At 47.5% G+C, this 27,548-nt stretch overlaps 2 protein-coding genes across 2 annotated transcripts in view; both read right to left on the bottom strand.

Annotated features, from left to right (window-relative positions):
* Positions 1–12,062: 12,062 nt before the first annotated feature.
* MRFAP1 (Morf4 family associated protein 1) lies at positions 12,063–14,166 on the bottom strand. Its single transcript, XM_047091633.1, has 3 exons — positions 14,103–14,166; positions 13,551–13,984; positions 12,063–13,046 (listed from the first exon to the last, which is right to left on the bottom strand). The coding sequence occupies exon 2, from the start codon at positions 13,945–13,947 to the stop codon at positions 13,564–13,566; it is 384 nt and encodes a 127-aa protein (XP_046947589.1). The 5' UTR covers positions 13,948–13,984; positions 14,103–14,166; the 3' UTR covers positions 12,063–13,046; positions 13,551–13,563.
* Positions 14,167–25,587: 11,421 nt separating this feature from the next.
* Positions 25,588–27,548, bottom strand: part of MAN2B2 (mannosidase alpha class 2B member 2) — a 29,135-nt gene continuing 27,174 nt past the window's right edge. The window contains 1 exon segment of the mRNA XM_047091300.1: positions 25,588–25,661. Within this exon segment, the coding sequence (XP_046947256.1) occupies positions 25,588–25,661 (74 nt within the window).

A 27,548-nucleotide genomic window follows, 5' to 3' on the forward strand; every position in this document is an offset into this window, starting at 1 on the left:
CAGTTCGGGAGGCTGGAAGTCCACGGTCAAGGTGTTGGCAGATTTGGTTTCTTCTGGGCCTCTGTCCCTGGCTCGCACGCAAATGGCCACCTCGCCACTGTGTCCCAGCATGGTCTTTTCTGTGCTCACTGAGCATCCCTGGTGTCTCTTCCTCTTTCTATAAGGACACCAGTCCTGTTGGCTTAGTATTCCACCCCTGTGACCTCATTTCACCTTTATTACTTCTTTAAAGGCTACTATGATCTGAATGGTGTGTCCGCCCCACCCACCCCTGCCAAATTCCTATGTTGAAATCCTAAGGCCCGATGTGATGGTGTTAGAAGGGGGGCCTTTGGGAGGGCTTAGGTCATGACGGTGGAGCCCCCCCTGACTGGGATTAATGCTCTTATAAAAGGGACCCCCACGGTACTCCCCAAAGCCTTGGCCTTCTCCTTGTGCCCTGTGAGGACTCAGCAAGAAGTCCCCGGCTGCTATCAACCAGGAAGAGAGCCCTCACCAGAGTTCAGCCATGTGGGTGTCTCAATCTTGGATTTACAGCCATTTTTGTTTCTAGAAACCTTGCTAAAGTCTACTACGAGTGCGGATGATTTATCTTTAGATTATTTCAAATCTACGAACTGTGAGAAATAAATTTCTGTTGCTTATAAGCACCCCCCAGTCTGTGGTATTTTGCCACGACAGCTACAATGGACTAAAACAAAGGTCCTGTCTCCGAACACAGTCACGATGGGGATTAGGACGTCAGCATACAAATTTGGGGGAACACAGTTTGGTCCATCACATCATATAAAAGGAATAGCGGCGCCTGGGTGGCTCAGCTGGTTAAGCCTCTGACTTCGGCTGAGGTCATGATCTCACGGTTTGTGAGTTTGAGCCCCACGTCGGGCTCTGTGCTGACAGCTCAGAGCCCGGAGCCTGCTTCCCATTCTGTGTCTCCCTCTCTCTCTCTCTGCCCCTCCCCCACTTGTGCTCTGTCTCTCCCTCTCAAAAATAAACAAACATTAAAATAAATAAATATATAAAAGGGATCATACAGAGGCACTGGCTGGCTCGGTGGGAAGAGCGTGCGATTCTTAGTCTCCGGGTGATGAGTTAGGGCTCCACGTTGGTGTAGAGATTTACTAAAAAAAATAAATAAACTTAAAAAAATTTTTTAAAGAATGCTACACTGTGTGGCCTTTTGTGTCTGGGTTTTTTCACTTTGCATAATATTTTCGAGCTTCATCCAAGTTGTAGCATGTATCAGCACTTGATTCCTTGTTCGGGCCAAAAAGTATTTCACGAACGTGCCACAATTCGTTTATCTGTTCATCCATTGGTGGCCACTGGCGGTGTCTCTACCCTTTGGCTAGTATGAGTGATGCTGTTCCAAACATCCTTGTACAAGTTAGTATTTTAATTTTGATGAAGACAAAATATCAAGGTTTCCTTTTATGCTTCCCCCCCCCCCCGGTTTTATTTTAAGAAACGCTTGGGGCGCCTGGGTGGCCCAGTCGGTTGAGCATCCGACTTGATCCGTCATGATCTCACGGTTCGTGGGTTCGAGCCCCGCGTCGGGCTCTGTGCTGACAGCTCAGAGCCCGGAGCCTGCTTCGGATTCTGTGTCTCCCTCTCTCTCTGCCCCTCCTCCGCTCCTACTCAGTCTCTCTCTCTCTCTCAAAAATAAATAAACATTAAAACAAATTTAAGAAAAGAAGAAATCCTTGACCGCCCTGAGGTCATATACTCTCTTCTAAAAGCCTTGATGTTGGTTTTCTCATGGTCGTGGGCAATCCACCTAGAAACGCAGTTCGAGGCAGGGATCTACTAGCGGTTTCCCCCCCGTGTGTGCCCAGTTATCCCGGCCCTGCTTACTGAATATTTTATCCATTTCGTCCGGTCTGCAATGTAACAGCTGTCAGGTGTCGACTCTGTCAATTCGTCGCATGTCTGCATTCTGTTCCATTAGTCTCCATCTTGGGGCTGTTACTCTGGTGACTTAATTACTTTATACTAAGTAGGCTTTGTAGTAAGTACCGATATCTGGTTAAGCAGGATAAGCCTCCCCGCCCACCCCCCCCCACCCCCCCATGTGCTTCTGCTTCTTCGGGAATGTCCCGGCTTTTCTGCTTGTTCTGACTTTGAGTTCCTTGTTTAAGTTTCACCAGGACAACCAGACCCACCTGATGAGACTTCTTCGATGCACTGGGCCAATTTGGAAAAGAATCAGAATGCCTTCTGTTGAGCTGATCAAAGGAACACCAAGGATTGCCAACAGTCACCAGAAGCCGGATGGGACAAGGAAAGATCCTCTCCTTGAGACTTCAGAGGGAGCATGGCCCTGCCGACACCTTCGTTTCTGATTTCTATCCTCTTGAACTGTGAGAATGGATTTAAGCCACTCTAAGCCACTCTTAAGCCACCGCTTTAGGCCACTCGGTTTGTGGCAATTACAGTATTCTTAGGAAAATAATACACCAAGCAGCACCTGGGGGCTCAGTGGGTTGAGCGTCCAATTTCAGCTCAGGTCGTGATCTTGTGGTTTGTGAGTTCGAGCCACGCGTTAGGCTCTGGGCTGACAGCTCGAAGCCTGGAGTCGGCTTCGGATTCTGTGTCTCCCTCTCTCTGCCCCTTCCCCACTCATGCGCTGTCTCTCAAAAATGAATAAACTTTAAAAAAAAATTAAGAAAAAATAACACACCATTAAAAAACTGTTTTGATCCTATTACAAATGACATATTTTATTATTATTTTTTGAGAGGTAGGTTTTTTTTTTAATTTTTTTTTAACGTTTATTTATTTTTGAGACAGAGAGAGACAGAGCATGAGCAGGAGAGGGTCAGAGAGAGAGGGAGACACAGAATCTGAAACGGGCTCCAGGCTCTGAGCTGTCAGCACAAAGCCCGACGCGGGGCTCGAACTCACGGACCATGAGATCATGACCTGAGCCGAAGTCGGCCGCTTAACCGACTGAGCCACCCAGGCACCCCGAGGTAGGTTTTTTTTAAGTTTATTTATTTATTTTGTGAGGGTCGAGGGAGGGGCAGAGAGAGAGAGAGAGAACCCCAGCATGGGGCTGGGTCTCATGAATTGTGACATCATGATCTGAACCCAAATCAAGAGTTGGAGGCTGAACCAGGCAGGCACTCCAGAGGTAGTTGCGTTTAATTTTTATTTACTTATTTTTAAAATTGCGGTATAAATAACACAGTGTTCTGTTAGTTTCAGGTGTACAAAATAGTGATTCAACAATTGTGTACATTACTCAGGTGGCCATCACGGTAAGTGTGCTCATTAATCCCCTTCATGTAACCCCCCCATCCCCCCCCACCTGCCCTCTGGCAACCACCAGTTTGTTCTCTGTAGTGGAGAGTGTTTTTTGTCTCTTTTTCCTTTGTTCGTTTCCTTTGTTTTGTTTCTTCAATTCCACATATGAATGAAATCAACTGGTATCTGTCTTTCTCTGGCTGGCTTACTTCGCTTATCATAATACACTCAAGTTCCATCCCCGTTGTTGCAAATGGCAAGACTTCATTCTTTTTTATGGCTGAGTAATATTCCATGTGTATGCATGCCACATCCTCTTTATCCATTTATCTATGCACGGACTAGAGGACACCTTTTAGAAAATGCATTTTCTCTTCCTGGTGCACGGAAGCACTGCTGACTTTCATGTTTCGATTTCATTTCTAGACACCTTGCTAAGCTCTCCTACTAATACTAACAATTGAGATTCTTTCAAACCGATGATGTTTAAAAAACCATCATTAGAGGGGCACCTGGGTGGCTCAGATGGTTAGGTGTCCGACTCTTGATTTTGACTCAGGTCATGATCTCACGGTTCGTAAGTTTGAGCCCTGTGTCCGCTCTGTGCTGACAGCTTGGAGTCTGCTTGGGATTCTCTCTCTCTCAAAATAAGTAAATAAACTTAAAAAAAAAAAAAAACAACTATTATTAGGGGCGCCTGGGTGGCTCAGTCGGTTGGGCGGCCGACTTCGGCTCAGGTCATGATCTCGCAGCTCGTGGGATCGAGCCCCGCATTGGGCTCTGTGCTGACAGCTCAGAGCCTGGAGCCTGCTTCGAGTTCTGTGTCTCCCTCTCTCTCTGCACTTCCCCCACTCTCACTCTGTGTCTCTTTCTCTCTCAAAAATAAATAAACGTTAGGGGCGCCTGGGTGGCTCGGTCGGTTAAACGTCCGACTTCGGCTCAGGTCATGATCTCACGGTCCGTGAGTTCGAGCCCCGCGTCGGGCTCTGGGCTGACGGCTCAGAGCCTGGAGCCTGCTTCAGATTCTGTGTCTCCCTCTCTCTCTGTCCCTCCCCTGTTCACGCTCTGTCTCTCTCTGTCTCAAAAATAAATAAACGTTAAAAAAAATTAAAAAAAAATAAATAAACGTTAAAAAAAACTGTCATGAGAATATAATGGTTAATAGCTGTGGTAGTTTAAAAAACATGCCCACGAGTTTTTTGCTACTTTTCTCCTCATGGTTCTGCCCCTTGGTTAGTTATGAGTTATAGACAGAGACTATACTGGGGGAGTTGTCTCACAAGGCCATCTTTATTTGTACAAATAAGAAGATTGTGAAGAATAATTTCCAGAGCCTGACTCCCTCTCAGGGTTTGGGATGAGTATCTGGAGGGGAGTTTTAACGTTATCATGAAATGGAGCTAACTGTCGGGCGCTTCTGGCACTTTCTGATCCTCTGAGCAGTTGTCTTTTTTAAATGTTTCTTTCTCGGTTCCATCAGTCAGTTTGTTTCTAAAGGGTAAGATTGACTGTTGGGCAGAAGCTTCCGCTAGAAGTTTCCTGAGTTTGGGGGAGGGGGTCAGACCTGTGACAGAACTCGATTACCCTCCGGGACTGTGGACGGGGTTGCTGCAAACAAACGAAACAGCAGAAGTGATGGCATAGCGCCAGTGACCGTGAGCTGTAGAAGGACCGTGCCTTTCATCTGTGGTCCTCTGGCTGGGAGAACTCCCTTGGGGGACGCCAGCTGCCCCGTCTTGAGCCTCCCCAAGGGCAGCACACAGCGTGTCTGTGTCGAGGCCACGGGCAGGAGTGCACAGCCCCCAGCTGAGCCCATTTAGCCCCTCCTGGTCTCCGTCTCCAGGAGGAGCTCCTTAGGGAGGCTCTTGACTTCTGCCCTCCCAGGCCACAGATGAAATATGTACCCTTCCAGGGGAGGGCAGCTTCCGAAGCCTGTTTCCTGCTGCCGCAGGGTGCAGGGCTCAGGAATTCTGACAGAGGTTGAGCAACCATGGGATTCAGCACACCCTGCTTGGAATTTCTTTGCCAGTATAATTTCTTCAAAACCCCAGGATGTTTCCTGTCCGTTTACTTGCAGTCAGTTCCACTGTGCGTGTAATTACAGCCACCAATCTGGTAAAGATTAGGTTTTTTTTGTAAACGGGTCTCTGTGCTATGTCTTTCCCCTAGCCTCTCGACTCAGTGGTGCCCAGGAGGAGCCAGTGGCTTTGATAGGAAGGTGGCAGTCGTAATTTGGTCTTCACCGCTTGGTCGGCACCTGCTCCCTGGGGAAGAACCTTTAGAGAAAGAACATGCTTGAGAGAGACTTTAGGGCCTCAGGCTTGTCTCATCTGTAAGATGGCTTCTTCTGGAGACAACGCTTGTCTTTTTAAGAAAATTTAATTTATACATATATATGTAATTTTTAAGTTTTTATTTATTTTGAGAGAGAAAGAGAGCGCGAGCGGGGGAGGAGCAGAAAGAGAGTAAGAGAGAGAGAACTCCACGCGGACTCCGCACCATCAGCACAGAGCCCAATGCAGGGCCCGGACTCACAAACTTTGAGATCATGCCCTGAGCCTAAACCAAGAGTCAGACACTCAATGACTGAGCCTCACGCCCAATGTGGGGCTTGAACTCAGGACCCCAAGATCAAGAGTCTCATGCTCTACTGACTGAGCCAGCCAGGCACCCCTGGAGCCATCTCTTAAAACTGTTTCAGTTTGGGATGCAGAAACCCCTGCCATTTTTGTTTGTTTGTTTGGTTGGTTGAAGATTTTCTTTTTTTTTTTTTTCCCTATATGAAATTTATTGTCAAATTGGTTTCCATACAACACCCAGTGCTCATCCCAAAAGGTGCCCTCCTCAATACCCATCACGCACCCTCCCCTCCCTCCCACCCCCCATCAACCCTCAGTTTGTTCTCAGTTTTTAAGAGTCTCTTATGCTTTGGCTCTCTCCCACTCTAACCTCTTTTTTTTTTTTTCCTTCCCCTCCCCCATGGGTTTCTGTTAAGTTTCTCAGGATCCACCCAAGAGTGAAAACATATGGTATCTGTCTTTCTCTGTATGGCTTATTTCACTTAGCATCACACTCTCCGCTTCCATCCACGTTGCTACAAAGGGCCACATTTCGTTCTTTCTCATTGCCATGTAGTACTCCATTGTGTATATAAACCACAATTTCTTCATCCATTCATCGGTTAACCCCTGCCATTTTCAACCCCAAATGACCAGTAGTGGTGGCCTCTCAGGTCTCCTTCAAAGAAGCTACTGTAGGAAGCACACTTCACAACCTCCAGCTGCCACCTCTTTGGTTCTGCCATGGTGTCATGCCAAGGCCATGGCCATCTGCCCTCAGCCTGCACTCAGGACTAAATTTACCATGCTGGGGGCGCTTGGCTGGCTCCGACCCTAAAGCGTGCAACTCTTAACCTTGGGGTTGTAAATTTCAGCCCCACGCTGGGTGGAGAGATCACTTAAAAAAAAATCTTTGAATTTACTATGCTCATCACCCCATCTGTCCCGCTGATGAACCTAGTAGAAATCAGCCTAGGGTGCTATTCTTAGGACAAGTTTCCCATAATGCTCTCCAGCTCAGACACTCTTCTGGTCCTGTAGGAACTGGTGAGCCATTGCCTGGCTCCCTGCCCTCCGCCCCACCCTTACCCATTGCCAGCCTGTCCCCAGAGAACTCTGCCACATGGTCCTCAGGCCCGTGAAGGGAAAGCTGCTCGTTCCTCTCGTGCCTCGGTCAGGATTTGGGGCCGGCCTTCTCCCCTGGCCATTGTCACGGCACTCCTCGTCCTTCCTCTTGTCTAAAGCGGCGTTCCTTTAGAGGGCTTGCTGCTCATCCAACCGCCCTCTCCGCCTCCCCACCGTTGCCACCCTCCAACTGCTCTCCCCCATCGAATCCCCCTTGTTCGTTGTACACTTCGGCACCCAGCTCCTGGCTGCTTTCCACCCCGTGTCCTGCCATCATCCTGGGGAAGGTCCGTGGCCATCCCACACCGGGGCCTCCACGCCCTCCTCACATCTGATGGGCTCCTTGATGTCCCTTGGCTGCTCATTCCCGGGGATGACTTGGGGTTTGTTATTGCCCCAAACCGGCTCCAAATCCTTGCTCAGCCCTCCTCCTTTCTGACCATGTCCCCATCCTCCTGGGTGACATGTGTACTATAGTCTCCAACACCTTTTTTTTTTTTTAAACTCACCGACCCGTCAATTCACATTAACAGCAGCTTTCTCCTGCTCTGCATTTCTGCACTTATCCCTTCAGTGTTTACCATTCACTGCTTTAACAATGTCCTCGTCAAAACCCTAATCTTCAACGTTTATTTATTTTTGGGACAGAGACAGAGCACGAATGGGGGAGGGGCAGAGAGAGAGGGAGACACAGAACCGGAAACAGGCTCCAGGCTCTGAGCCATCAGCCCAGAGCCCGACGCGGGGCTCGAACTCACGGACCGCGAGATCGTGACCTGGCTGAAGTCGGACGCTCAACCGACTGCGCCACCCAGGCGCCCCAAAACCCTAATCTTTTATTCCTTGTTTCCTTCCCCCAGCTTTACCCCAGTATGGAAACCGCAGCCCTTGATCAGCTGAGTGCCACTAGGAACCATCGCCAAGAGGCTGCAGGAAAGCCCAGGGCTTGGGGGAGTCTAGTCGCAGCTGGTGGTAAAGAAATGTCTTCCAAGGGGCAAAGAATAATATGGGCGAGTTTGGGAATAATGGATAACAATGGAACGGAGGGTTCTGTGAATCATGGGGTTTGAGGAAGGAGGGATGGGGTATAAACAGGAGAAAGGAACCGCTGAGAATTATGGGGATCAGGAAAGGAGAAAACAGAACTGACCAGGGGAAGCCCTAGCTTATTCAGAGCAGCACTAAAGCAAGCTCTGGATGGATTTATTTATCTGGCCAGTGTCAACCAGGTAACAGCTCTGCGTTTATCTTTGGAAGATGGTGGAAACTCAGACCGCTCCATAGTTATCTGCTCCCTGGAAGGGGGAGGGTTCCAGGACCAGGGACTTGGATTTGGGGCTTTTTCACCTTGGAGTTGTTTGAGGGCAGGGCAAAGTGAACAGCTACAAATGAGTGAGTGAGAAAGAAGATTGTTGTTTGGACAATGAATGCCCTGAGCAAGTGGGAGGGATGTGATGACAAACGAGGATATAAGCCTAGAAAGAAGGAAGGACGACCCTTCCATCAAAACACGGGAGAGGGAGAGCTGTCGGTTAGCGTAGGTCATGTCATCTTGACAACCCCCGAATCTCAGCGCTTGGAACAATACGGGTCTCCTCCTTTGTGCTACATGTTCATCATCGGTTGGCAGGGGATCTACTCTTGTTGAAGGAACATAGGCTGATGATCCACCACCATCTTGGATGCTGCTCGTCCCCGTGCCACGGACAGAACCCTGGGGGGGGGGGGGTCTCCTGTTGGAGGTTCAGGCTTGGATTATAGATGTGCCGCTTTCCTCACAGCTCATTGACCAGGGTTAGTCTCTCACACCGTCCCTCTTCCTCCTTCCCATACCCTCCCTCCCCGCCCCCCTCCCCCCACAAGCACAAGAGGGCTGGGAAGTCCAGTTCCACTGCGTGCCTGGAAGGTGGATACTTGGAATGTACTTGGTGAATAGCACGAATGATCCCTCCAGCATTTTGTCCCAGATGAGCTTTAGTTCTAGAGGTCACACAGAATGCCCGTGCTGGAAATCACCCCAGACAAGCCAGTACGTGCCCAAGATCACACAGAGAGCAGTAGCAGGATGGCTGGGAGCCAGATCTCCTGTTTCCCAGCCCCTCTGTTCCGTGGTAGCTTGGACTCCAGGGTTTTATCTTCAGCAAGTTTAAGAACTCTTTGGAGTGTCTTTCCTTCACTTGGAGTCATTAAAAAAAAAAAAGAAAAAAAGCTTTCCATTTTATTTTTAAAGTCAGCTCTACACACAACGTGGGGTCTGAACTCACGACCCCGAGATGAAGAGTCACAAGCTCTACGAACTGAACCAGCCAGGGGCCCCCGGAGTCATTTTTGTGGATGCTCGTCCAAGTGTCGATTGCATCCTCGGCTATTGTCGGTCCTACCACATCATTAGAATTAAATTTGCTTTCTTCCCAGGGGTCACGTCAGCTGATGAAACAGCTGGATGCAGAAGCCTCTGCGGGACCTAGTGGTCTTCCCAGCCTGAATCTTACCAAGTGTGAGACCAGCAGATTGTGAACAGTTTGCATACTTTGCCTCCATTTCTTTCTTTTCTTTCTTTCTTTCTTTCTTTCTTTCTTTCTTTCTTTCTTTCTTTCTTTCTTTCTTTCTTTCTCTCTCTCTCTCTCTCTCTTTCTTTCTTTCTTTCTTTCTTTTTCTTTTAAGTAGGCTTCACACCGTCCAGCATGGAGCCCAACGCAGGGCTTGAACTCATGAGCCTGAGATCATTATCTCCGCTGAGATCAAGAGTCTGATGCTTAACTGACTGAGCCACCCAGGGGCCCCTACTTTGCCTCCATTTCTCATCAGAGCTTGTTACATACCACTTTGTCTCCTCTCCAATGCCTCTCCAGACCACCATGCTCCCGTAGCCCCCACGTTTCTTTCTGTGATAGCATTTTGATATAAAAAGACACTTGTAGGGGCACCTAGGTGGCTCAGTAGGTTAAGTGTCCGATTTCGGCTCAAGTCATAATCTCACGGTTTGTGAGTTTGAGCCCCGCGTCGGACTCTGTGCTGACAGCTCAGAGCCTGGAGCCTGTTTCAGATTGTCGTCTCCCTCTCTCTCTGCTCCTCCCCCGCTTGTGCACTTTCTCTCTCAAAAATAAACATTAAAAAAATAAATAAAAGGACATTTGTCACACCTGAAGCACCTGAACAGAGATAGGTCCCGGCTTCAGGGAGGCTGTGCAATGTAGAGAACCTGGCCAACAACCCCAGGGGTCCTTCCTGCACAGCTGTCCGTGACCGGAGCTCTGAAGGACAGCCGGGAAAAGGACAGAGAGCCTGGGGCTTGTAAAGGACCTACAGATCTACAATAAAAAATTCCGGCAACCTTGGCTGTACTCAATGATGTGATTGTACAGTCTCATAAGACTGCCTCTCAGAATGGCTCCTTAGGACATTCTTTGCTTAGAAAATGCAAGAGATTCAATTACTCCTCCAACTGCTAGCAATCCGGGATAGACTTCAGGAGCTGAGGACTCTGGAATTAGTGGTTGCTTACGAAGAGGAAGTAAGCAGTTACTGAAAGTAATCTAGGACTAAAGTTTGCAAACCTCTAAGAATTGTCTGATTACTTCACAATTTGTAGGACGATAAACAACGAACACCATGTAGCTGCTGAAGAAAAGAATGCGCGTCTAGATGTTTAGATAGGCTAAGATTTTCAAACCAGAGCTTTAGGTGGAAAAAACACAAAGGACATTTGCAGGTTATACGGTGTACTACCACCTATGTAAAAACAAAAACTTAAAAAACCCCCAAGGTTGGGGAGAATTATGTATATGCTCAAACATGCATAATTTGGAAAGGTACACAAGACACTGGTAAACCGTTGCCTTCCTCGGGAAGATGGGGAGAATGGGTCCACTTTTTTTATCTTTTGAATTTTGTGCCATTGTACTACTCGTTTTAAAATTAACCAAACGCAATGTGGCACCCGGAGACAGGAAAAGAGGCATTACTGGAAACTGGTAAAATCAGAAAAGTCTGGAATCTAGTTAGTACCAATATTAGTTAGTACCAATGTTAATTTCTGGAATCTAGTTAGTACCAATATTAATTTCCTAGTTTTTGCAAATTTTTTTGGTGGTTGTTGCTTCTCCGTTCATAATTCCATCCTACCCACTTCTGTTAAAACCTATATAGAAAATCTGGAACTTCCTCCATTTTTTTCACACTGTTCCCTGTGCCTGAGAGTTCTCTCATTCTCTCGTCCTCAGAGCTGTATTGCTCTTTCCAGGCCACGTTCACCAGTTATTTGCTTTGAAATGCTTCTTAACGCTTCCAGAGACATGGTATGTAGCTTTTGAGACACGGTTTGCCGCGGTTTTACATTTATCCGTTGGGCTTCCGAGGAAGCGGACTCCAAGATGAAAATTACATCGCGGGTTAAATTTATTAGGGATTCATTCCCGTGGAAGGGAAGGTCCAGTAAGATGAGGCAGAGAAGTGGGGCAATGAGGCAGACCCAGCAAAAGCCTCAGCAGACCCCCTGCAGGGAGCTGAGAGAGACGCCCTTCCAAGTTGTCCCAACTTGCAGCGAGAGGGAAAGAGCCCTCGGACCCCCAGCACATCAGTCAATGGACATGGGCCGCCCAGGAAAGGGGGCTTGGCCTTGGCTAGGGCAGCTCTTAAGCAGAGGAACTTCTCAAAAGGACTGACCAGCTGAGGGCTGTCGGCAGCACTTCCGGCGGCTGGGGAGCAAGCCCTTCACGGCTGAAGGGGCTGGGAGGGGTGTGTGTGGCCCACCACACCACTGTAATTGCGGCTTCCCTTAAAATTGCTAATGCAAGGACTAGAGTACAATTACGTGCCGATCTTCTAGGTTAAAAGAGTCAAAGTACTCTGGCCTGGCTGTCTGAAGAGAGCCGCGGGGGCGACAGGATTTTAAGGGGTTCTTTCCTGCACTAAGAACCGAGATTGTCCTTCCCCTGACCAGTTCCTATAGTAGCAGGCGGAGCTAAATCTCCCCCACGATCAGAAGCTTAAGACACTCATTCTCCAATTGGCAATGATGACAAAGGAAAAGATTTCATTTTGAGAGAAAAAAAATTTAGTCAATAACTTTTTTAGGTCTTTTGTCTTTTCAAGCAAATGAATACTTTTATTAACATGGTCATTTTTTTTTTCCTTTTTATTACACATGGTAGGGTTTTGACCTCAAATGCTTGTCGGGTCTGCTACTCAAATGAACTTAGAGCAGGACAACTTATGAACTTCAAAAATACCTAGTCCCTGTCCAGTTTAGGGTCCAATGCAGACAGTCCTCCTTTCCTTTCCCTGCCCCTCAAGAGCCTTTGCAAGTATCTCTTTCATTTTATGCCCAGAATCCCTGAGATGCATCAGGGTATCACATCATCTTGTACAGAATACCAAGATCTTGTCTCCTATTCTAGGTTCCACGTCAAATAAAGCTGAGTTGGGTTGTCCAAACAAACTGACCAGACAAGTTACATCAGATAGTGTACCACATAAAATGTAAATTTCGAACAAAATACATCTCTTCTCCTTTGGTCTCACACAGAAATTAAAGTCCCAAAATACAGACACTACCCTCCTCCACCCCTTCTTCTGATTCATCAAGTCCTAGCCAGATCAGCCCCATCCACATTCCAAGTCCAAGTCTGGTCCCTTCTTCAGCTTCTTTAGCAGTTACCGCAGGAAGTACTCTTCTAGAAGTAACCCAGCGCTTTGGGCACCTCCAGAGCTGGAAAACTCCAACTCTTGCGTCTCATGTGACACAGACTCAAAGTCCCAGGGAGCTTTCAAGTCACACAAGAAAGAGCAAAGCGCCTCAAAATTTAGAAATAACCAAAGCCCAGGAACAAACGTGACTGCTGCATAAAGCTTACAATCTAGGCCCTAATTCTCGTGTGAGAGCATTTTCCAAATAAAAGTTACCTTCCCAAACAAAAACATCGAACAGTCAAAACTTATATTGAGGTCATCAACCACAGACCATTGCGGAAACGTAGTGTAAGTGAGGACAGAGTGTAGACAGAGGGGGGGGGAACAAAAAGAGAGAGAGAGAGAAAACAAAAGGCTCTCTGGTTTCAGCTTCTCAACGATGTCAGCCAATCTCCATCAGTTGACCAGAATCCATTGGCTGTTAACCTAAAGCACAATCGGAGAAAGTCATCATTAAGAAGTTCATCCTGAAGGAAAAACAAACCAAAGCCCGGCACACCTTTAACCGTGCAGACGCCAGCTCTTCTCCAGGCCCCCTGACCCATTCCAGTCTTCTAGCAAAACCTGAACTCGTCCAGTAAGAGCCCTTCCCTCGGATAATCCGCTTTCTATTCCCCCTTGCTCAACGGCCCCTGTTGTGACTTTGTCTCCTTAAAGGCCTGTACGATCACGGTTCTGCAATCACCCTACTGACCGGGCCTTTGGGTTTCAACCCAACACTCCCAAACCTGGCTTTCCCAAATCAGCAGCGTAGAGGATTTTTTAACAGATTGCTACGCACACCCGGGGTAAAAATCGAGCACGCCTGTATTTCTTCTGCCTCCAACTTCCACCCCACGTGGACCCTTATAAACACGTCTCGTCGGAGATTAACCAAGGGTCTGGCAACCACCAGGACCCGCATCGGGCCCCGCCGGCCCCCGGCCTTACCGCCCGCCCTCCTTCACGACGATTCGCTTCTCTCTATCCGCCGGACCAGCTCCACCAACATCTCTGCCATCTTCGCGATCTCCTTGGCCTTCTCCTCCGCCTTCTCGCACCGTTTGGTCCCTCTGCCCTCGACTCCATCGTCGGGATTCTGAAGATGGTTCAGGGCGCTCTCCTCCGAGGCCTCCACCTGCGTTTTGATTTGGATGAGCATATTGTCCATCTCCCACAGCTTGCTCCGGTTCCGCATGTACGCCCGGCCGTGCTCCCGGGTCAGCGCCGCGATGTCCTCCCGCATCTCGTTGATGACGGGCAGCAGGAACTGCTCGAAATCCTCCTCGGGCTCCAGCACCTCCACCTCCTCCGGCTCTGCCAGCTCGACGACGTCCAAGGGCCGCATCCTCCCCGCCTCTCCGGAACCGCGGTATCGACGTCTGCTGCGGAGAGAAAATGGAGACTCGCTAGGCTTACCAACAGAGTTCCAGAATATTCTTTACAACTTTTACCCTTTTAAAACTTTTCGCCTCGCACAAGCCACGGAAACAAGCGACTTACGAGCAGAGAAGCCGCGAACAAAATGGAGTCCCAGCCGTCAACCAGCGCCCTGAGCGTTGCGGCCCCTTTCGCGACACGGCCGTGCCTCTTTACGGCCACGCCTCCCGTCGACCGAGGTGCGGCCGCGCGCACGTCAATGGGGGGCGGGGCAACCGCCCCACCGCGGCTGCGAGCGCGCACGCACGTACTCGCGCCCCGCCTCATCGCCCCTTCACCCTTCCGCCTCTGTGCTGCGCCCCTCCGCATCCCTCGTTTTGGGGTGAGCCCTTCCCGGGGCGCCCTCTTGTTGGCGGCCTCCGTGAGCACTGATTTGGGTATTTTTAAGTTATAAACGCGATCTTCCTACACTAAACGAACATCCCCAGACTGTGGTAGCCCCCTCCTCTTTAGTAGGGCAGTCGGACCCCTGGCAGCTGTCTTTAAGTGTAGTTTTCCGTTCTTCCGGGATTGCAGTCAGGAATGCCTGGGTGTCTCTTCACCAAGAGGAGCCACCCACCCCTCAGTCCCCCAACTCTAGAGTCCAAGACCTAGTGTGGTTCATCCTGAGGTCCCAGGGGATCCAAAGCTCGGTGGATGTGAAGAAGGTTTTGTTGAGCCCGAACACCTTACCAGTTGAAGGCCCCGTGTGGCGGGGGTGGGGGTGGGGGAGGGTGGGGGGTGTCTTCTTGTTCAGCTCTGTGTCCCTGAAGCCCTGGGCAGAGCTCGGCACACATTAGCAAACTTTAAACAGAATTTTCAGCAAAGATAAGTTAATTTCCTAGCCCGTTGACCCAGTCACAGAACAGCAGTAAAAATGTCAGGAATCCAGCTTGCACAAGTGGGTCGCTTTGGGCTTCTGTTTTCCTGTCCGTTAAATGGACACAAATCCTAGTTTTGAAGATGGCAGAGTTAAGAATGAAAAGATAAAGCAGTCACAAAAATGTCTTGTAAATACCAAGCATAGACACATGTAAAGTTCTTACATTTTAGACTTTTCTCAGGTTGTTTATATTCTGGTTGTGAGACAGGAGACCGGTTGACCTTGGGTAGATAGGGATAACAACAAGTTGTTAACACAAGGAAGCAGAAAGTACTGGACCTTCTGAAATACCCACTCCCTGGAACGAACCGCCTGGAACCGGAACCGTATCCTGGTGCAGCAACTGCAGGGTTCCTCCGCCTCAAAAGGACGGGCCACTAACTGATAGAAGCCTCCTTCTCTGAGGCTTCCTCCTTAAGGAGCCCGTCCCGGTAACAGGAGGCTTTTTCTTTTGTTTCATTCTCTCCCTAATAAACTTGATGTCTACGCTGCCCTTCGCCTTGTTGGCCGGTTCCATTCTTCAGCTCTGTCAAAACAAAAAATCTGGGTTTTTAAAAAAAAGCGGTTACAGTTGCTCTACTAAAAATCCAACTTTTGGGCTTCCTTAATATATCCAGGGCAGCTAGCTCGTAAGTTTTTTGTATGAATAAAAATAAATGGCTCAGACTACAATGAGATGCCACTACGGCCTTGTTAAAAAGGCCCAAATCCAGAAAACTGACAACCCCAAATGCTAGTGAGGATGTGGACCGGCGGGAGCTCTCATTCATCGCCTGGGCGAATGCAAAATGGTGAACGGTTGCGGTGAAAGACCGTTTGGCCGTTTCTTACAAAACTAAGCATATTCTTCCCATACAGTCCAGCAGTTGTGCTCCTTGGTATTTATCCAAATGACTGGAAAACTGGCATCCACACAAAAACTTGCACACAGATTTTTTTTTTTAACATTTATTCATTTATTTTGAAAGGCAGAGAGAGAGAGCGAATGGGGGACGGGCAGAGAGAGGGAGACACAGAAACAGAAGCAGGCTCCTGGCTCAGAGCGGTCAGCACAGAGCCCCACGCGGGGCTCGAACTCACAGACCACGAGATCAAGACCTGATGGAACTCACGACCGCGAGATCAGGACCTGAGCCAAAGTCAGATGCTTAACCGGCTGAGCTACCCAGGCGCCCCACGCCCTCTTTGTTAATAGCAAATCCAACGGGAAGAGACACAAGGCACCTTGCAGGTGGATTCTACTTTGGCGGCTGCTTTATGATCCTTAGCAGGAGGAAGAAGGGCTTACTTCGCCCTAGCAACAGTCCAGCCAATGAGAAGCCGCTACACTTCAAACTCCCAGTTTACTCCAATGGACTTTGTGTTTACAACAGCCCTCCTAAGTTCTCCTTTCCTCTGAAAGAGGGTTCCTCTCGTTTGTTGTGCACGGTCACCTATGCTTTTGCCACTGGTTGGTTGTGCTGGTTGCAATTCTCTGCTAGTCCCGAAAAAACCCGTCTTTTGCTGGTAAAATAACTGGCCGTTTTTATTTTCAAGGTTAACAGGGCTCTTTCGGGTATCAACATGAGCTTCCTCTCTCTCCTTAAGGTCTTTGATCATTTGCTAAACGAATGAAAAGAGACATTAATAGCATTTTTCAATTTCCTATAACCTCATTAACTTGTCTGCTTCACCTACCAATTATCTCATTATATTGATGGATTTATTCACTTCTTGTAATTCTGTCACTGTTTTGCACCCGTAACATACATATGCAGATATTTGATTCGGTGCACAGAGGTTAGACTCATATCATTCGTAGCTATTGAAGTTTCAGAAAGGTTCCCCCCCCCTCCCCCCCCGCCCCGCCCCAAGTCTGCCTGGCCAATTTTTTCTTCCTCTTTTGTTTTATTAAAGTAATATTTTTCACAGATTGTCCCTGCAACCTGTTTTCACATTTAAATTCTCCGAAATTGTGCTGCATCTTTAATTTTCTGTGATTTAAAAAAATGATTCACACTTTAATTGTAGGGTATTCTCATTCTTAGCATTACCTGAAAGAAGGCTAAATCTTAAAACTGACGGCTTTTTAGATTTGACAAAATCCCATATTAGTTCAAAATGTTAATGTTGTGTTTTGCCGCTTGGTCAGTGATCTGTTTTCTGTAGTATCTGATCCTGTACCTTGCTCCAGAACAGGCTGTTCTCAAGTGCAGGTGGTTTGTCCCCCAGGGACAAATTGGCATCGCCTGGAGACATTTTTGGCTGTCACTGTCACAGCTGGCGTATAGTGGGTAGAGTCCAGGGATGTTGTGAACATTGCCTGGCTAATTTTGATAGTCTTTTGTTTCTTCAGTCACCTTCCCTTTCTTGAAATATTTCACAAAAAGTCATTTTATATTTTTCATTTGATAATTCCAATATGAGTTGCTTTTGGTTTCTGTGACTCATTCATGGTGTTTTGTTTCCATGTATGTGTATAACATACATTTTTTTTAGATTTATTTATTTTTGAGGTGGGGGAACAGAGGATCTAAGGCAGGCTCTGTGCTGACAGCAGTGAGCCTGATGCAGGGCTCGAACTCAGGAACCGTGAGATCGTGGCCTGAGCCAAAGTCGGACACCCAACTGACTGAGCCACTTAATTTGGGAGAATCCTAACAGGTTTGGTTGAGAGAGCTACTCCAGCAGGGATTTGTGATTGTGTCTGTTGGGCACAAGCCTCCAGATAGTTGAGAGCAATCCCATAATTGCAAATTCGCAGAATTCTTTCTCCAAATTTGTATTTATATTTTTATTAACTCTTTCCACCTATAATCAGGATACACAAACTGGTAGCTTTGCACGAGTTGGAAGATTTTCAATGGCATGGTTGGTTCAACCCCTCCCGGACCTAGTTTCTCATCCCCCATGTTTCTGCTCTTGGTAGGTCTGGATTTGCTCTTTGCTCGTGCATTTGGTTTTATTATTCACCCCTCTTCTGGCCACCTTTGGGGATTTCTCTTACATTCTTGCAAGCTCAGCAATGCCTTGAAAGGCAAGTTTGTTCTAATCTGTGCAGCCTCTGGGTGCAGCAGAAGAGCATTTTAGAATGTCTTATCCACCAAAACTCCAGAAGCAGGTGGCCTCCCTGCAACCTACCTTTCCTGCTCTCGCATCCCATCTCATGCTTGGCTGAGAAGTCAGAAGGACAGCAGGACTCTCAGGACACTGGAGCTGCACCCCTCCTGGGGCATTAAGGGAGATGGTGACCCTGGCTGGCGTCTGCCTCTAAGGACTTTGAGACTGACAGCGCTCCTCCCTCTTTGTCGCTCACGCCCTGCTGGCCCACAGGAGCACAGACCGCCTTCTTCTCCGAGACCTGAACTGAAGCCTGAGGTTGTCGGAAACGGATGGGGAGAGTGGGGATGTTAACGCGGTTCACAGGCTTTATCTTGTTTGAGAGAAAGAGGACGGAGCACAGGTGACAAAGCCCTCTGGGTGATGGCGAAGTATAACGATTATTTTGATATTCCAAGAAAGAAATATGGATTTATTCATGATTATTCGGGCAAAAAAAATCCCAGGAGGTAACTACTGACAAAAACGAAAAGACTAGAGAGAATAAAACAGAAGCTTGACCAACTGAAAAGGAAAACAATAAATTACAAATAGAAGAGAGAAGAAATAAAATCTGGCCCACAAGCAATCCGTTAAAAATGAAATCCAGCTGAGTACATGTTGAAGCTCTTACAGGCTTTATTGGATGATTCATGAGTCAGGCAGCATCCCAACAGGCAGCAAGGAGCTCTGAAGAGTCGTGCAAAATGAAGGATTTTTGGAGGCAGAAGGGGGCCAGACAAGGAAGTTACTAGCAGAGTGGGCTGTTTGGGGTCAAGGTCACCTTCCTTTAGGGGACGGCAGGGACCTATCAGGCAGATGGGCTTGCTGGTGCGGACCAGGAGATTCCAGATTGACTGGATTGAGATTCCACAGCTGGGAGAAGCCGAAACTAATTAAGTTTCTCCATTTGGCGATGTGGGCTTAGCACAAGCGACTCCGCCCTGGGCCCGTCGTCGTTGTCTCTCTTTTAACAACCCTAACTCACGAACTGTGAGATCATGACCTGAGCTGAAACCAAGAGTCGGACGCTTAACCGACTCGGCCACCCAGCTGCCCCTAAAAGTGTGACTTACAAAGAAGTGATATCTTTCCGTTCTCTGTGGCTGTGTTCGAAACAACCCCAAACGTAATGGCTTGGGACCCTCACACTCACCCGTCACAGTGGTTCGGACCTTCGGGCAGGGCTGTCTGGTCGCTTCTACCATTTCATGCAGAGTGGCTGGAGTCACGCTCTCGGCTGCACGGTGTGGCTGGCTGGGACGGCCCCGAAGGCCCAGGGGGCTCTTGCTCACATGCCCCGCTGGCGTGTTTGGAATGGTATTTCTCTCGTTACCTTGCCGAGGATTCCGATGCTGCCTTGGGATGTGACAGAAGCTGGGAAGCGTGGTCTCTGCTTGTGGACCACTTCCCAGCTGACCCTAGTTTACGGCCCGGATGGGGAGAACGGGCTCCCGTAGAGCGGACCATCTCTGCCGCAACCCACAACCTCCCCATGCTGTGCATGCCGCCTTGACTTAGGGCTGTGCGATCTGGGTTGTGTAACGGGAGCTGTTAAAGTGTGAATTTGGATTTTTGTTTTTCATTTTTACATTTCTATTTTTCACGTTTTTTTTTCTCTTGTTAACGTTTGAATAGTGTCTGTAAACATAACAGTATATGTATATATGTACTATTTATTTATATAAGAAATACATATAACATATTATGTGTATATTATGTATAATATATATAATTACCATAATGTATAGTTTTATTTTATTCATTATTATTTTTAAAATTTTATTTTTATTATGTTTATTTTAAGAGGGAGAGAGAGAGAGAGAGAAAGAGAGAGAGACAGAGCACAAGCAGGGGAGGGGCAGAGAGAGAGGGAGACACAGAATCCGAAGCGGGCTCCAGGCTCTGAGCTGTCAGCACAGCTGATGCGGGGCTCGAACCCATGAACCACAAGATCATAACCTGAGCTGAAGTCGGACGCTTGACCAACTGAGCCACCCAGGCGCCCCCCCCATAACGTATAATTTTAAAAGAAATGCACATATACACATCCAGGCGAGGCAGTAAAACCAGACCAACACCTCCAGAACTTCTGGTGCGTCTCTTCTTATTTCAGTCCTCCTACTACCCACCTCCCCAAAGGTAATCCTTTGACTTTTGGTTAGCTATTTCTTTGCTTTTCTTAAAATTCCTTCCTTCCTTCCTTCCTTCCTTCCTTCCTTCCTTCCTTCCTTCCTCCTTCCTTCCTTCTTTCTTTTTCTTCCTTCCTTCCTTCCTTCCTTCCTTCCTTCCTCCCTCTCTTTCCTCCCTCCCTCCATCCCTCCCTCCCTCCCTCTCTTTCTGTCTCTCTCTCTCTCTTCCTTCCTTCCTTCCTTCTTTCCTTCCTTCCTTTCTTTCTCCTTCCTTCCTTCCTTCCTTCCTTCCTTCCTTCCTTCCTTCCTTCTTTTTCTTTCCTTCTTTCTTTCCTTTTCTTTCTTTCTTTCTTTCTTTCTTTCTTTCTTTCTTTCTTTCTTTCTTTCTTTCTTTTCTTTCTTTCCCTTCTAGAACTCCAAGCTGTCAGCACTGAGCTGGATGCAGGGCTCAAACTCACCAACAGTGAGATCATGACCTGAGCCAAAATCAAGAGTCTGATGGTTAACTGACTGAATCACCCAGACGCCCCTCTTTGCTTTTCTTTATTGTCTTATTGGCTCTGAAAGCAATCATAAATAATACAGTGGTCCCCCCCCCATTTTTGAACTTTGTATAAATGGAATCATAATTATCCCTTTGTCTCTTGATTTAAAAAAAATTTTTTTTACACTTTATTTATTTTTGAGCAAGAGAGAGAGAGAGAGACAGAGCACAAGTTGGGGAGGGGCAGAGTGAGAGAGACACGGAATCCGAAGAGGGCTCCAGGCTCTGAGCTGTCAGCACAGCGCCCGATGCGGGGCTCGAATCCACGAATCATGAGATCATGACCTGAGCTGAAGTCGGAAGCTTAACTGACTGAGCCACTCAGGTGTCCCAGTCCCTGTTCTTTTTAGTGATGAAATGACCCCAGCTTTGGCCAATGGGAGCCTCTCCTCACCATATTTTGTTTTTAATTTTTAAATTTTTTGTTATTTTTTAAATGTTTATTTTTGAGAGAGAGAGACAGAGAGACAGAGAGACAGAGTGTGAGCAGGGGAGGGGCAGAGAGAGAGGGAGACACAGGATCCGAAGCAGGCTCCAGGCTCCGAGCTGTCAGCACAGAGCCCAATGCGGGGCTCGAATCCATGAACTGTGAGATCATGACCTGAGCGGAAGTCAGTTGCTTAACTGACTGAGCCACCCAGGCGCCCCTGTCTCTTGATTTTTTAACTCAATATTTTGTATATGTGAGGCTCATCTGTGCTGATACAAGTAGTTATAGTTCACTCAGTTTTTAATTAAGTTTTTAAATTTTCTTCTTCTTTTTTTAATGCTTATTTCTTCTTGAGAGAGGGAGAGACAGAACACGAGTAGGGGAGGGGAGAGAGAGAGGGAGATACAGAATCAGAACCAGGCTCCAGACTCCGAGCTGTCAGCACAGAGCCCGACGTGGGGCTTGAACCCTTGGATCTCAAGATCATGACCTGAGCCGAAGTTGGACGCTCAACCGACTGAGCCACCCAGGCGCCCCGATTAAGTTTAACATTTTAATTCCAGTGTAGTCAACATTCAGTGTGATATTGGTTTCAAGTGCACAGTATCGTGAGTCAACAGTTCTATACATCATCAAGTGCTCATTCTTGATCCGCATCACCTATTTCACCCATCGCCTCACCCACCTCCCCTCTGGTAACCAGAGTCTGTTTCTTGGTTTCTCTCTCTCTCTCTCTCTTTTTCCTTTGTTAGTTTTCTTAAATTCCACATAGGAGTGAAATCATATGGTACTTATCTTTCTCTGCCTGACTAATTTTGCTTAGCATAATACTCTCTAGCTCCATTCATGTCATTGTAACTGGCAAGATTTCATTCTTTTTTTATGGCTAAGAACTATTCCACTGTGTGTGTGTGTGTGTGTGTGTGTGTGTGTGTGTGTGACATCTTCTTTATCCACTCATCTATAGATGGACACTTAGGCTGCTTCCGTCATTTGGCTATTGTAAATAATGAATAATGCTGCAATAAACATCGGGGTGCATGTATCCCTTTGAATTAGTGATTTTGTAGTTTTTAGATAAATACCCAGTAGTGTGATTGCTGGGTCATAGAGTTCTATTTTTAACTTTGTGAGGAATTTCTACACTGTTCTCCAGAATGGCTGCACCAGTGTGCTTTCCCACCAACGGTGCGAGAGGGTTTCCCTTTCTCCGCATCCTTGCCAACGCTGTTGTTTCTTGTATTGTTTTTAGCCGTTCTGACAGGTGTGAGGTGATATCTCATCATAGTTTTGATTTGCATTTCCCTGATGATAAGTAATGTTGAGCATCTTTTCATGTGTCTGTTGGCCATCTGTAGGTCTTAGAGAAATGTCTGTTCATGTCTTCTGCCCATTTTTAAATTGGATTATTTGTTTCTTGGGTGTTGAGTTTTATAAATTCTTTATATATTTTTGGATACTAATCCTTATCAGGTATGTCATTTGCAAATATCTTCTCCCATCCAGTAGGTTATCTTTTGGTTTGTTGATTGTTTCCTTTGCTGTGCAGAAGCTTTTTATTTTGGTGTAGTCTCAACAGATTATTTTTGCTTTTATTTCCCTTGCCTCAGAAGACATACCTAGAAAAATGTTGCTACAGCCGAAGTCAGAGAAATCACTGCTCTCCTCTAGGATTTTTATCGTTTCAGGTCTCATATTTAGGTCCTTAATCCATTTTGAGTTTATTTTTGTCTATGGCATAATAAAGTGGTCCAGTTCCATTCTTTTGCATGTGGCTGTCTGGTTTTCCCAACACTATTTGTTGAAGAGACTATCTTTTTCCCATGACATAGTCTTTCCTCCTTTGTTAAATACCAATTGACTGTATAATTTTGGGTTTATTTCTGGGATTTCTATTCTGTTGTATTGATCTATATGTTTATTTTTGTGCCAGGATCATTCTGATTTGATCACTACAGCTTTGCGGTATAAATTGAGGTCTGGAATTGTGCTGCCTCCAGTTTTGTTTTTCTTTTTCAAGATTGCTTTGGCTATTTGAGGTCTTTTGTGGTCCCATACAAATTTTAGGATTGTTCATTCTAGTCCATTGAAAAATGCTGTTGGCATTTTGATAGAGATTGCATGGAATGTGTAGATTGCTTTGGGTAGTATAGACATTTTAAGAATATTTGTTCTTCCAATCCATGAACATGGAACATCTTTCCATTTCTTTGTGTCGTCTTCAATTTCTTTCATTATTGTTTTGCAGTTTTCAGAATACAGGTCTTTCACTTCTTTGGTTAAGCTTATTCCTGGGTGTTTTATTATTTTTGGTATAATTGTAAGTGGGATTGTTTTCTTAAGTTCTCTCTCTGCTGCTTCGTTTTTAGTTCATACAAATGCAACAAGATTTCTGAACATTGATTTTTGTGTCCTGCAACTTTACTGAATTCAATGATCTGTTCTAGTAGTTTTTTGGGAGAATCCTTAGGGTTTCCTATGTATAGTATCATGTCATCTGCAAATATAGTTCACTCATTTTGATTGCCCTTTGGCAGTGGTTCTCAAATTTGAGCATGCATCACAATAACCTTGAAAATTTGTTAAAACCCATATTGCTGGGTCCACTCTAGAGTTTCTGATTTGTTTGGTCCGAGGTAGGACCTGATAATTTGTGTTTCTAACAGCTTCCCAAGTGATGCTGGTATTATTGGTCCTGGGGCCACACTTGGAGACCCACTACACTCTCTATTTTTCCACGCTGCTGTGGATGGATCTCTGGGTTGCTTACAATTCATAGCTGTCGTGAACAATGAACACTGCCACAACCTGCTCAAGAACAATGGCCATGATCTGTTAGTCCCATCTGCTCCTGAAAACACAGATCTTGGGTATTTTTGAGAAATTTCGCTAGGATCTCCCAAAACTTTTTGGTGCCTAAAAATCTCTACACGTATCTACCACACCGAGACATAAACCATACTGTCTAACTATAACATACCGGTAAAATTAGGGGCATCTGGGTGGCTCAGTCGGTTACATGTCCGACTCTTGGTTTTGGCTGAGGTCATGATCTCATCGTTCATGGGATCGAGCCCCGCATTGGGAACTGCACTGACAGTTGTGAAGCCTGCTTGGGATTCTCTCTCTTTCTCTCTCTCTCTCTCTCTTCCCCCCTCTCCTGCTTGCTCTCTCTCTCTCAAAATAAATAAATGAACTTAAAAAATTAAAAAAAATAAAATAAGGGTTGGATTAGAGCCCACCCACACGACCTCATTTTACTTTAATAAACTTTTTAAATACCCCATCTCCAAATACAGCCATCTTCTAAGGTCCTGGGGGGTTAGGACTTGAACACACATATTGGGGTGGACACAATTCAGCCCATAGCAACGTTTAATCACAGGTGTTGCCCCAGATCCAATGCTAGGTGTTCCTTGACACAGGACATGTGCTGTTTATCCCGAAAATCGAAGGAATTCTGAGTTCTGGAGCACCTGTCTGGCCCCAGGCTCTGTGGAAGGATCTCTATTACAAACAGATCCTGAGAGTGTCAGGGTGTGAGGTGGGTCATCTCTGACTGCTCCTTCCAGGGTCCAGTTGAGGTTACCTGTTAGAAGTGACCTGGTCAGGTATGTGCTGAGAGCCTCCCACACTCCTGAAATCTCCCATGCCCCAGGTGCCGCTCCCTCCACCTGCAGCCCTACCAGGAGTTTGTGGCTTTCTCTTTGGTGTGACTCCAGAATCCTTGGCTTGGGCAACCCACTTCTGTGCCCTACTTCTAGCCGGGGCAGGTGAGGGTCAGAGGCGCCCCTTGGACTCAGCCAGACTCACAAGTGCTCCTTGCCATCCTCTCCCCCACCCTTCACGGTCCTGGAACTGGTGTCAGCAACAATTCAGGTGCCTCATTTCCCAGAGGACAGTGTCCAGCAGCCTCTCTTCTCGGCCACACTTCAACTTCAAGACAAGCGACTCCTCGAGAAGCCTACAGTGGATACAGCGGGACACAAGACCCTGTACCTGGGCCATTTCAGACACAGCCCACAGAGGGTCCCCCAGGTGCCCCGAAGTGACAGCGGAAAGACACATAGAGCACATTCTGCCGTCTGCTCTCAGCACCCCAGCCTGTTGGGGCTCAGGCCTCGGGGGTGTCTGAGCTTCCCACAGTCCCTGCCCTGGCCTGGGGGTGACCTTCCTGCAGCCTTCCCGAATGGAAACCAGGCCCCCATGCAACCCATGGGCTCCGGAGGCCCCTGCCCTCGTATGCTGCCTCCACACCCCATCATTAGGAACACAGTAGGCCGCGCTTAACACAGGTTAAGAGAGGGGGTGGGGCCTGCAGGGCAGGTGCCTTAGGTGTCATGGTGGGTGTTTCCCTCTGCCTTTAGTGGGGCTTCCTGACTGACTTGTGCATGAGAATGCAGGGGTGTGCTTGTGTGAGGACACCCCCAGGCGGGAGGGTAGGCGGGGCCAGCTCTAGTGGCCGAGGGAACGTCCCTGGAGCCACAGACTCTGCCAAGGCCTCACTGCTCTTGAAAGTGGAGGAAGAATGTCCGAATTTCCTCTGGGTGGATGGTGACCTTGGTGCCTTGCAGGGCTGGCACCTTGCAGAGCTGGTGCCTTGCAGAGCTGGAGCCACCGGGGGAAGCAGGGGTGGTCTGTCCTTTAAGCCCCCTGCTTCCCTAGGATGCTTCCATCCAGCATTCCCCCACAACGCCCCACCTGACTCACTCTGTTGTGACCCCGTGATGCAGGCCCTTGGCTGTCCCCTCCTGCCAGAACTTACTCTACCATGGGCCCCTTGCATTTCAGCCCTCCCTTGAGGGTAATTTATAGGTGGTCCTGGCCATGCATGGCCTCATTCCCAATGGGCTGCAGCACTCAGTGCCTAGAGCTTTCTCACAGAAGCCATCTGCTGGGCCTGCTCTTTTTCTATTACTGGGTTCCACTAAACTTGACCTTTGGAGGGAATCCTCTTCACCCATCCACCCACACATCCATCCATCCATCCATCCATCCATCCATCCATATATCCACCCATCTGTCCATTCATCCATCCATCACCCATCCATCCATCACCCATCCACCCATCCATCCATCTATCCATCCATCCATTATCCATCTATACACCCATCATCCATCCATGAACCCATCCACCTATCTACCCATCCACCCATCCATCCTTCCACCCATCCACCCATCCATCCATCCACCCACCCACCCATCAATCTATACTCCATCCATCCATCCATCCATCCATCTATCCTCCATCCATCATCCATCCATCCATCTACCCACCCATCATTCTATACACCATTCATCTACCCATCCATCATCCATTCATCCATCCATCAACCCCTCTTCCTTTCATCCATTCACACAATTACCATTCCATAAACCAATACATCCATTAATCCATCGTGCATCCATTAATCATCATCCATCTACCCAATCGTTCATCAAACACCCATTCATCCATCATCTCTCATCCATGACCAATCCATCCATCCATCTATTCATCACCCATCCACCATCCATCCAACCATCCACAAACCAACCATCACCCATCCCTCATGCATTCATCCACCCATAGATCTATCCATCCATCCAACATCCACCCATCCATCCATCTATCCACCCATATGTCCATCCATCCATCCATCCATGCATCCATCATCCATCAACCATCCCTCCTTTCTTCTTCCTTCCTTCCTTGCTTGCTTCCTTCCTTCTTCCTTTATTCTTTCCATCCATCCATCCATCCATCCATCATCCATCAACCATCCCTCCTTTCTTCTTCCTTCCTTCCTTCCTTGCTTGCTTCCTTCCTTACTTCTTCCTTTATTCTTTCCATCCATCCATCCATCCATCCATCCTTTATCCATTATCCATCATCCATTTACCAATCCATCCACCTATCGATCTATCCATTTACCCATAGATCAACACACATCCACCCATCCATCCATTTACCCATCCACCCATCTATCCACCAATCCATTCACCCGTTCATCCATCCATCCATCCATCCACCCATTGGTCCACCCATCTACCCATCCATACATTCACCTATTCATCCATTCATCCATCCATCATCCATCCATCCATTCACCCATCTACACATCCATCCATGCATCCATCCACCCATCCATGCATCCATCTGTCCACCTATCCACCTATCCATCCATTATTTATCTACCCAACCTCCATCCATCCATCCATCCATCCATCATCCATCTATCCATCCCCAAATGACTAAGTGTCCAGCTATGTAGCTGATGCTATGTTGTGTGCAGTGGACAGAGGAGCTTCATGAGACAAAGGAAAGAGTGGGACCAGGAGAGCAGAGGAGCACCTGACCAAGCCATGGACTTGGCAGAAGCTCAAGTAGGAGCTGGCCAGAGTGAAGGGGACAAAAGAGATCCAGGCACAGGGAACAAGATGGGAGAGACTGAGAAGCATGAAGCTGTCTGCCTGTGGTTCC

The sequence above is a fragment of the Lynx rufus genome, unplaced genomic scaffold (genome assembly GCF_022079265.1).
Source record: "Lynx rufus isolate CCGP_SWC_20201006 ecotype Redwood Valley unplaced genomic scaffold, mLynRuf1.p SCAF_3, whole genome shotgun sequence".
Taxonomy (NCBI): domain Eukaryota; kingdom Metazoa; phylum Chordata; class Mammalia; order Carnivora; family Felidae; genus Lynx; species Lynx rufus.

Coding starts and splice junctions, on each gene's coding strand:
- MRFAP1 (XM_047091633.1), bottom strand. CDS start 13,947: ATGCGGCCCTTGGACGTCGTCGAGCTGGCAGAGCCGGAGGAGGTGGAG.